This window comes from Vigna umbellata, chromosome 1 (genome assembly GCF_029865625.1).
Source record: "Vigna umbellata cultivar VRB3 chromosome 1, Vumbellata_1.0, whole genome shotgun sequence".
Lineage (NCBI taxonomy): Eukaryota > Viridiplantae > Streptophyta > Magnoliopsida > Fabales > Fabaceae > Vigna > Vigna umbellata.
Genome location: NC_142165.1, coordinates 63,086,804 through 63,098,278, shown reverse-complemented (window position 1 = coordinate 63,098,278; position 11,475 = coordinate 63,086,804). Strand labels below are relative to the sequence as shown.

The 11,475-nt window shown below is 39.9% G+C and overlaps 3 protein-coding genes across 3 annotated transcripts; 1 reads left to right on the top strand and 2 right to left on the bottom strand.

Annotated features, from left to right (window-relative positions):
- The first annotated feature begins 376 nt into the window (after nt 1–376).
- On the top strand, nt 377–901 carry LOC124820807 (secreted RxLR effector protein 161-like). Its single transcript, XM_047312347.2, has one exon. The coding sequence runs from the start codon at nt 377–379 to the stop codon at nt 899–901; it is 525 nt and encodes a 174-aa protein (XP_047168303.2).
- Nucleotides 902–6,754: 5,853 nt separating this feature from the next.
- On the bottom strand, nt 6,755–7,126 carry LOC148206012 (uncharacterized). The gene has a single exon (XM_088106154.1). It carries the CDS (start codon nt 7,124–7,126, stop codon nt 6,755–6,757), a length of 372 nt encoding a protein of 123 aa, XP_087962280.1.
- Nucleotides 7,127–8,259: 1,133 nt separating this feature from the next.
- On the bottom strand, nt 8,260–9,546 carry LOC148206011 (uncharacterized). Its single transcript, XM_088103536.1, has one exon. It carries the CDS (start codon nt 9,544–9,546, stop codon nt 8,260–8,262), a length of 1,287 nt encoding a protein of 428 aa, XP_087959662.1.
- Between the last annotated feature and the right edge of the window lie 1,929 nt (nt 9,547–11,475).

The window sequence follows — 11,475 nt, the reverse complement described above, 5'->3', positions numbered from 1 at the left end:
TTTGCTTGTACGTTGATGATTTGTTGGTGACTGGTTCAAGCTTAAAGGAAATAGATGAATTCAAACAAATGATGGAAGTTGAGTTCGAGATGACTGATCTTGGGATGCTTAGTTACTTTTTAGGCATGGAATTTACTCACACAGCTTCAGGGTTATTGATGCATCAGCAAAAGTATGTGAAAGAATTATTAGAAAGATTCAAGATGGCGTTATGTAATGATGTTAGAAGTCCTCTTGAGGTGAATGCCAAATTGAAGATAAATGAAATTGAGGAAGGGGTTAATGAGACAACTTACAAACATATTATTGGGTCGTTACATTTTTATGCAATAGTAGGCCAGATTTAATGTTTAGTGTAGGTTTGCTGAGTCGTTTCATGGGAAATCCAAAGAAGAGTCATATGCTGGCTGCCAAACGCATATTAAGATACATTAAAGGGACTACTAACTATGGAATTCTGTTTCCATATGGTTTGCGAGAGGATGAACTGAAGTTTATTGGCTATGCTGATTCTGACTATGGTGGAGATCATGTTGAGAGGAAAAACACATCAGGGAACATATTTTTTCTCAATAAAGCACCTATTTCGTGGAGTTCAAAGAAGCAATTTGTTGTTGCTTTATCAAGCTGTGAAGCAGAGTACATAGCTGGATGTTATGCAGCGTGTCAAGGAATTTGGTTAAGTGAGTTGTTAAAAGAGTTAAAAATACTCAAGGAGAATTCTATGCAGGTGAGAATGGATAACACGTCTGCCATAAACTTGGCAAGGAATCCCGTGAGCCACGGAAGGAGCAAACATATTGAGGTAAAATACCATTTTTTGAGGGACATGGTTAATAAAGGCAGAGTTGAACTGGCTTATTGTAAGACTGATTTACAACTAGTAGACCTTTTCACATAAGCACTCAAGCCGGATAGATTCGAGTTTCTTAGGAAGGAGATTGAAGTATTTCATAACAGCTTGAGTTAAGGTGGAGTGTTAAATATATAACTCAAGATGTTAACTGGTTTAGTTTCAGTTTTCAGTTAAAATAGTTACCTTTGTTGTAACACTGTACAAATACATTGCTTCTGTTACATACATTTTTAATAAGAAAAGAAAACACGTTACTGTTTTTCATTTTCTTTGCTGTTACAAATCCTTTGTACCTCTGTTGGTTTTTCTCTACATTCCTATCAGAAACAAATTAAATTATGAAATTTGAATATATTTATTCTTTATTCACTATAATGTGTAATCATAAGTGAATCTTTCTAATATAATCAATCATAATAAAACTTTAGTGTAAAGTTTAAAATCCCATCAAAATTATGATAAAATGTTTATGGTCTATTTGAACGGGTTTGTGGATAATTATTTCTTAAAACTAAATTTGATGAAATATTTTCGAATTTTATTATTTTAAGCACGATTGAAACAATAGAGATTAGTAAGGTCCAATAATATCATGAGAGTTATTAAAAGATTTATTTTATTTAAAAGATTATGATGAGAGATTTAAAAGAGTTATCTTATTTATAAGATTTCTAAAAGATAAAAGACTTATTAATTTAAAAGATTTATTCTTAGAGATAAAATGATTTAGTAATTATTTAATTTAAAATATATATTTCATTTGAAAGATTTTTTATGAGATAAGATTTAGTGAATAATTATTCAATTAAAAAAATATCAAAGAAATTCCCTAAGAGATAGAGTGATTATGTATAAACTGAATTAGATCCCATTTAATACAAGAATATATTCCAAGTTGTTTTCTTTGTTATTTTTCTATTGATATAGGAATATATTTCCACGAATATAGGAATATCTAAATCTTGTGAGAGTTTTACTATAAAAGGATAATTGGGGTAGTGGTGAAGTATTACAGTGAAGTAGCTTAAGATAGTTTCGAATATAAATCAAAAAAGTATAAAGAGATATTTACTTGAAATGTTAGAGTTGGAAAGGAAACCTGACTTAAAAGAGGATTTTTGAAGAAAAAGGTGTAAAGTTGTTTTGAGACATTGAGATTCTAAGTAGAGGGAACTAGCTTTATTTCTTGTTTGTCCTTTGTGTTTGTGTAGATATGTTAAGTTTTGTTACCGGTGGTTGTAAGGGTAACTATCTTTCTTATTATTTGTGCTTATGCTTATATAGATATGACAATTTGTGTTAATAGTAGTTGTAAGGGGGCTAACATTCTTGCATTTTGTTTTCTTGTTTTCTTTGTCTAGAGATGACTTGTGACTCACTTCTCTTTTCTAGAAATCTAACTTGATGAACTTCCATGTATTTTACTTTTATCAAAGGAAATGATTCTTGGAAAAATTTTAATTTTTTATAAGTTCATGGACGATTGGAATAACTTGTTTTATATGTAAGTGATGGTATGCCTATATGATTAATGTGTTTTGTGTCTCAACAAAGGTGTGCTCTATTTGAGTAGTCCTATGTGTGCAGTGCTACTTTGTGGACCTATAAGTCTCTATATGAGAATAGGTGGACCTTGTATGTCTATATGTGAGCATGAGTGGACTCTATCAATCTCTGTATGAGTAGGAGTGGATTCCATTAGTCTTTGTGTGAGAAAGAGTGGAATCTTTAAGTCTCTATGTGAATATGGGTAGACTTTGTAAGTCCCTATGTGAGCATGAATCGAATCTGTAAATCTTTGTGTGAGTATGAGTTGGTAAGCTTGTGTGGGTTGAGATATATGATAAACTTTGTGAAGCAAGTGGTTCAGAGCTCTATGTGAGCAAACATAGATAGTTTTAAATGAACAAAAGGCTTAAAGCTTTGTATGAGAGTAATAATTGATAGTTTCACATGAGCATGGTATTTGGTAGCATTGTGTGAGCTAGCAGCTCAGTGTGAAGTGGTGGAGGTTTTTAGTGAACCCGTGACTCTGTGTGAGTCTCAGACCTTGTGCTGTGATAATGTGTGATCACGTGTATGCGTTACAGTGTCATAAGTTGTGAGAATAAAGAATATGTTGTATTTTTAAACTATGGGTTATATGTTTTTATGTTAGCTCACCTTCAATTTGTTGTGTTTGTGTTTGACTGAAATGATCATGACTTATGAGGGAAGCATATGGTAGTACAAGTGTTGAGAATGATGCATAATAGGGATTAGAGTTTTAGATAGTTTTCAGAAGTAGTTTTTTTAATTACTTTTAATATTTTTACAAAATAATTTCCTTTTGTTGTAAAGATTTTTTTCAGGTGACAATTTTATATTTTGAATAGTGGGATGTGCATTTCTTTTCATCTAGTGAATGAATTCATTTTTTATTTATAATTAAATAATGGTATAATAGTTACAAGTGTTATGTGTGTTATAAAAACGTTACATGATGAATTTAAGTATCACTTTAGTAGTAGTGTTACATTGGACTTTTATTGTGTCTTTGATGGTCAAATTTGTTTCTCAAAGACACAAACTTTGAGCTTTGTTTAGTTGATCCAAAGAAACCACTTGAGTCATAGAGTTTTAATATGTAATAGAGATTCACGTTGATAATTTTATGTAGATTTTGTGCAAGGATTCAAGGGATTCAACCGGTTTCCATTCGTAGAGTATTCAATTGATAAACAACATTTTTTAGTGTCAAAAAGCCCCATAAATCTTGCATAGAATAATATCCTTAATGACAACATTATTTTGTAGAAACCCAAACTCAACAGACGATCCAATGGGCACTCAATGTGTAACATCCCAAAATATAGTGATAACCATAATCAGAATTAATTACATTAATCATTAAAACAGTGCAGTCTTTACAAAAAGATACGAAGTTCAAATCGTTGAACGGCTTAAAATACAAAATGTAATGTAGCCGGCGGTATCCAAATTCTGAGACTAAACAAAATACTAAAGGCTACCACATGTCGAGCACTCTAGGGCTCGACCTTAACCCCTACTTCAACCGGATTAACATCTTCCGAAATTTCTTCTGCCAGCGCCTCTTCCAGCAGCTCACTTCCATCTGCTCCCATCCACACGGATGATCATCGCAAGGACAAGACGGACGTACAAAGACAATCGACAACACAAAGAAGAGAACACAGGGTAAGCTTATTGAATTTAATTCAAGTAAAATCATTCATTTCATAGTACATCAACATATCAAATATTTCACAACATATAATTAAATCAATCCCTTAACTCAAATCAATTCCTGATACTAGACTGACCGTCCGTACTGTATGAATCTGTGTAGCTACAGGCGTCCTTGCACCCGAGTGGTGTAGTAACTGTATTACACTCGACAGCTGCCACTCGAGGTTAGTCCGTTTCTTACGTCGCCCATGTTAACTTATGGACTAAGGACCTCCTGCCATTCCCACACATGAATTACTCTCCTCTACGTGAAGATGAGTATCACGGAATATCAGGATGGACCAAGCCAGCATTAGCATGCCCACAGTCATACTTTACAAAATTCCATATTCAACCATGAGTCGTTCCTCCCTGGAACGCTCGTCCAAAATCCACAACCGTTTATTCATCTCATATAATGTTCATCATTCATAATCTTTCACTTTTATTTTCATTTTTGTCTTTCAGTCCAAGTACATAAAATCACAAACGTTCAGCCCTCTTTATAACGAGGACAACCGTGAGGAACGAGACCGAAGAATTTACCCCGTTCCAAAACAGAATAGGACCGACTACCAGATAGATGGACGACCTGTATTAACACGGGTGCTCGACACTGTCGGTCGACCCAAATGGACGACCTGTATTAAGAAGGTTGCTCGACACAGATGGACAATCCTGTTAAGAAGGGTACTCGACACGGTCGGTCGACCCAGATGGACGACCTGTATTAAGAAGGGTGCTCGACACTGTCGGTCGACACAGATGAATGATCTGTATTAAGAAGGGTGCTCGACACTGTCGTCGACACAGATGGATGATCTGTATTATCAAGGGTGCTCGACACTGTCGGTCGACACAGATGAATGATCTGTATTACGAAAGGTGCTCGACACTGTCGTCGACACAGATGGATGATCTGTATTATCAAGGGTGCTCGACACTGTTGGTCGACACAGATGAAGGATCTGTATTACAAGGATGCTCGACACTGTCGATCGACACAGATGGATGATCTGTATTATCAAGGGTGCTCGACACTGTTGGTCGACACAGATGAAGGATCTGTATTACAAGGATGCTCGACACTGTCGATCGACACAGATGGATGATCTGTATTACAAAGATTTTTCAAGAAAAGAGTAAGAGCGCTTGGTGTAAGACCGAGCACTACCCAATACGATTACTATGTGTAAGATCGACACTGCTCATTATGAGCTCTAAGTAAAAGACCTACATAACTCATGCTCGACCAGAATCCTTCCCAAATGAAAGTATTCCAATTCAAAGAAGTTTACTGGAACACCAAACGGTCGAGAACCGTTTAATGTCGGACACACGTTATCATAGGGAATTTGATATTCAAGTTTCACTTACGTTCACTACTTCTAAGCATGTATATTTCATATTCACACGTATCACTCATATCATACATTTCAACCAACATATACCATGTTCATGCAGTACAACAACGTTCGACCATGCATACTCAACCAATATACACTTCATACTTATGATCATATACCAACAATCAAATAACACAGTTCATACTTCATGCGACACACATAATGTTCATACAGTACAAGACAAACATACGAATTAAATTTAATAAGCTTCCCTTACCTGGATCAGAAGTGAACGTCCTAACTCAAGGTGTTTGGTTCGTCCGCTAACAGTTCTCTACTCACACAGGATCACTTAATTCTTCCAACCCGATCTAACCATAAAAACCAAGAAATACTAAGAACTCAACCCTTCATGCAACCAGGATTTGGCTTTGCATGAGACAGAAAACGTTCGACGAAGAAGAGAGACTTACCAGTATCAGAACGTTGAGGTGATCGGTTCAAAACGAAGCTCACGACACCAGGAACGTTCCTACTGTTCTGAAACGTGATCGGAGAAGAAGGTGATAGGTTACAGTAAAGAGAAGGTGAAGGTTTCTAGAGAGAAGTTGGAGAAAACGAAAGGTTGGGTTCTGAGGAAGAAGATGAATGGTGCAGGTGAGAGAGAGTTTTCAAAAATTCTAGTTGTGTTAAACTCACGTTCGTTCGAACAAACGTCTCCCAAGTTGACACCTGCACACCGAACTTTGAAATGGAAAGCTTCTCCCGCGACCGGTTGCGTGTGTGCATGCAGTGTTTGGTGCGCTTTTAATGTTTGGCTTAATACCCTATTTTGTACCCAGTTTCGCTCGAAAATGTCAAATTAGTCCATCCTTTAAAAAATGCGTCAATTACGTCCTCACTTAATAAAATTTGCATCAATGAAATCCCTTCTGTTAAATCCGTACAAACGGCGTTAATTATTTTTCTCTTTCTTCTACTTCCTCAATTAACGTCGTTTGTACGGATTTAACGGAAGGGATTTCATTGATGCAAATTTTATTAAGTGAGGACGTAATTGACGCATTTTTTAAAGGATGGACTAATTTGACATTTTCGAGCGAAACTGGGGACAAACTAGGGTATTAAGCCTTAATGTTTCAGAGAAATGATGGGCGTGGCTTTCCGTGTATGTCAGAGAGGGAGGGGATCAGATTAGGGAGTGGGTTTTAATGGCTGAGAAATGATGTGGCGTGCATTAATGGTGAGGATGTCAGAAATTATCTTTGCTAAATATCAAGGGTCTTACATTCTCCCTAACTACAAAAATTTTCGTCCTCGAAAATTAAAACTTACCCGTAAACAAGTGTGGGTACAAGTCCTTCATGGCGCTTTCCACTTCCCACGTTGAGTCACCGGTTTTAGCGTCCCACACTACCTTCACCAAACGAACGTCCTTTCCTTTGTGTAGCTTGGTGCGAACGTCTTCAACACGGACCGGTTGCAACTCTAGTGTTCGGTCTGGGCGCAATTGGACGTCTTCCAACTCCAAAACATGAGAAGGATTGGCTATGTACTTCCGGAGCTGGGAAACATGGAAAACTGGGTGAAGGTTCGACAGTTGAGGAGGCAATGCTAGCTCGTACGCTACTGGGCCAATCTTCCTTAGTATTTGATAGGGTCCGACGAACTTCGGGGATAATTTCTTTGGTCGCATAGCTCTGCCAACTCCCGTGGTTGGATTCAGTCTAAGGAATACGTGATCGCCAGCTTGGAACTCTAACGGTCTTCTTCTCTTGTCGGCATAGGACTTCTGCCTGCTCCTCTACGTCTTCAACCTCTCCTGGATTAACTTCACTTTCTCGGTCGTTTGTTGGATAAGTTCAGGTCCAGTTAGCACGTTCTCTCCTTCCTTGAACCAACAAAGTGGCGTTCGACATTTCCTCCCATAGAGTGCTTCAAACGGTGTCATTCCAATGCTCGCCTGGAAACTGTTGTTATACGTGAACTCCACTAGCGGCAGGACCTCATCCCAGGCGCCTAAGTGATCTAGGACGCACGTTCTCAGTAAATCTTCCAGCGTCTGGATGGTCCGTTCAGACTGGCCGTCCGTCTGAGGGTGATAAGCTGAACTCATCTGTAACTTGCTTCCCAACTCGCCTTGCAAGGATTGCCAAAACCGAGATGTGAACCTCGTGTCTCGGTCAGAAATTATGCTCGACGGCACTCCATGCAGACGAACAATTTCCTGAATGTAGAGCTTGGCCAGATTGGTCATCGACATCTTCAAATTCACTGCCAGGAAGTGGGCGCTCTTCGTTAGCCTATCCACGATCACCCAGATTGAATCACGATTCCTGACCGTGCGTGGTAGATGAGTCACGAAGTCCATGGATATGCTATCCCACTTCCATTCGGGAATTTCCAGCTGCTGAAGTAATCCGCCAGGTCTTCATGTTTTTGGGTTGTCCTATCCGTCTGGCCGTTCGTCTGAAGTAATAAGTTGAACGAATCCTCAACTAGTTGCCCAACTTACTCTTAGATGATTGCACAGATCCAAGAGATGAAATGAAAATCTCTACCTGGCCTTAATGCAAAAGAAACTCAACTCTACTCTGAGTAGATAACCTTGGCGCCCCTTCAGGACGACTCACTAATTCAGACGTTTACAGTTACCGCTCGGTTACTCTCTTGCTGTCGAACGATCTATCTTAATAGATACCGAATGCAAACGCATTCACGTGAAGTATCTCCTAAGTTAGTCAATTCCAGAAAATAATACTCTTACTAACATAGTAATGAACATCTATCTCACGGGTCGGGTATCCAAACTAATCCAATTGCTGGTGTTTACACCACCAGACCAAACAACTTTGTTATCACAACAATTAAATGACGCATGGCAAGGCAGTTCATACAATAAGCAATTACAGTGAAGAGTATACCCGAGCTAGCAGCTTCAGCGCCCGTAATTGCGTATACTCTCCCCACTGCCTGCGAACGTTCACCTCTCTCTTGTTGTGCTCTCCCAGCGTTTGGCGGCCTCATTGCCACTCGTCCTCCCATGTTACACTCGCTCTCCAGATGTCCGCTCCTCCTACAACGAGTGCAAAACCTTCCTCCCAACAACTGGGGACATGACGAACGGTAGTGTGGTCCTCCACATTGAAAACAAGTAATTTTTCCGGGCTGTCCAGACTGTCCGGCAGTGATTAGCGCTCGTGATCCACTTGTATTTGATTGACTTGGACGAGCGTAAGGAGTACTTCTCATATTAGTAGTACCCCTGGGTACGACCGGTCCTCTAATCACCTGTGGCTGCTTCTTTTGTCGTTCCACCTCTGCCATATTCTTCTCTAGTACTTTGGCTCTTTCCACCATTGCAGGAAATGACCGAATGCATAAACTTGATATCAACACCTTCAGGTCGCTCCTTAGTCCATTCTCGAACTTCCTACACTGCCACTCCTCACTGGTGGCCATCGTATTGAATCGAACAAGGTGCTTGAACCTATTGGTATACTCGGAAACCGACATCCCACCTTGAACCAGCTGTAGAAACTCCACTTCCTTCGCAAAACGGACGCTATCAGGGAAGTACTCCTCATAAAACTTGCCACGGAACACTTCCCAAGTGATAGGACGTTGGGCGTCTGCCAGAATAGCCCTTGTGCTCGCCCACCAGTGGCTTGCTTCTCCAGTTAACAAATACTCTGTAAACGCCAAACGGTTCTCATCTGGACACCTTTTGGCGTTGAAGATCCTTTCCATGTCCCTTAACCACTGATCTGCCTCATCAGGAAGGCCCTTCCCATTGAACTTAGTCGGATGGTGTTGGAGGAAACTCTCTAAGCTCCATTCAGTAGCAGGCTGGGCAGCGTTGGAAGAGGACGCCCCTGGAGTGTGTCTGGTTGCTGCTAAAATTTCCATTAATTGTCTTTGGGTCGTTTCAGAACTGGCACGAGATGCCTCCATACTCTGCATGGCGTTCTGGTTTTGCTGCATCAGAGTAGCGTTCTGTTCCATCAGAGTGGTATTCTGTTGTTGCAGTCTCTCAATCACCGTTTCCAACAACCTAGCGTTGTTGGACGCATCAGGGTCAGCAGGTTGCGGTGGAGGAGGGAGTCTAGGAGCCATTTGTTTTCTGGAACCGAGAAGAAGAGTGTTAGTCATGTTCAACGAGTTTGAAAAATAACTCATTAAACACATTTTAAGCACACAGCAAAAACACAGTGCACTCATAACCTACAGTGTCCTTTTTAATAGAACAAAACTGCTCTGATACCACTAATGTAACATCCCAAAATATAGTGATAACCATAATCAGAATTAATTACATTAATCATTAAAACAGTGCAGTCTTTACAAAAAGATACGAAGTTCAAATCGTTGAACGGCTTAAAATACAAAATGTAATGTAGCCGGCGGTATCCAAATTCTGAGACTAAACAAAATACTAAAGGCTACCACATGTCGAGCACTCTAGGGCTCGACCTTAACCCCTACTTCAACCGGATTAACATCTTCCGAAATTTCTTCTGCCAGCGCCTCTTCCAGCAGCTCACTTCCATCTGCTCCCATCCACACGGATGATCATCGCAAGGACAAGACGGACGTACAAAGACAATCGACAACACAAAGAAGAGAACACAGGGTAAGCTTATTGAATTTAATTCAAGTAAAATCATTCATTTCATAGTACATCAACATATCAAATATTTCACAACATATAATTAAATCAATCCCTTAACTCAAATCAATTCCTGATACTAGACTGACCGTCCGGACTGTATGAATCTGTGTAGCTACAGGCGTCCTTGCACCCGAGTGGTGTAGTAACTGTATTACACTCGACAGCTGCCACTCAAGGTTAGTCCGTTTCTTACGTCGCCCATGTTAACTTATGGACTAAGGACCTCCTGCCATTCCCACACATGAATTACTCTCCTCTACGTGAAGATGAGTATCACGGAATATCAAGATGGACCAAGCCAGCATTAGCATGCCCACAGTCATACTTTACAAAATTCCATATTCAACCATGAGTCGTTCCTCCCTGGAACGCTCGTCCAAAATCCACAACCGTTTATTCATCTCATATAATGTTCATCATTCATAATCTTTCACTTTTATTTTCATTTTTGTCTTTCAGTCCAAGTACATAAAATCACAAACGTTCAGCCCTCTTTATAACGAGGACAACCGTGAGGAACGAGACCGAAGAATTTACCCCGTTCCAAAACAGAATAGGACCGACTACCAGATAGATGGACGACCTGTATTAACACGGGTGCTCGACACTGTCGGTCGACCCAAATGGACGACCTGTATTAAGAAGGTTGCTCGACACAGATGGACAATCCTGTTAAGAAGGGTACTCGACACGGTCGGTCGACCCAGATGGACGACCTGTATTAAGAAGGGTGCTCGACACTGTCGGTCGACACAGATGAATGATCTGTATTAAGAAGGGTGCTCGACACTGTCGTCGACACAGATGGATGATCTGTATTATCAAGGGTGCTCGACACTGTCGGTCGACACAGATGAATGATCTGTATTACGAAGGGTGCTCGACACTGTCGTCGACACAGATGGATGATCTGTATTATCAAGGGTGCTCGACACTGTTGGTCGACACAGATGAAGGATCTGTATTACAAGGATGCTCGACACTGTCGATCGACACAGATGGATGATCTGTATTATCAAGGGTGCTCGACACTGTTGGTCGACACAGATGAAGGATCTGTATTACAAGGATGCTCGACACTGTCGATCGACACAGATGGATGATCTGTATTACAAAGATTTTTCAAGAAAAGAGTAAGAGCGCTTGGTGTAAGACCGAGCACTACCCAATACGATTACTATGTGTAAGATCGACACTGCTCATTATGAGCTCTAAGTAAAAGACCTACATAACTCATGCTCGACCAGAATCCTTCCCAAATGAAAGTATTCCAATTCAAAGAAGTTTACTGGAACACCAAACGGTCGAGAACCGTTTAATGTCGGACACACGTTATCATATGGAATTTGATATTCAAGTTTCACTTACGTTCA

Bases quoted from the DNA above. Each gene is read 5' to 3' on its own strand.
- LOC148206011 (XM_088103536.1), bottom strand. From the start codon at position 9,546: ATGGCTCCTAGACTCCCTCCTCCACCGCAACCTGCTGACCCTGATGCG.
- LOC148206012 (XM_088106154.1), bottom strand. From the start codon at position 7,126: ATGCGACCAAAGAAATTATCCCCGAAGTTCGTCGGACCCTATCAAATA.
- LOC124820807 (XM_047312347.2), top strand. From the start codon at position 377: ATGGGAAATCCAAAGAAGAGTCATATGCTGGCTGCCAAACGCATATTA.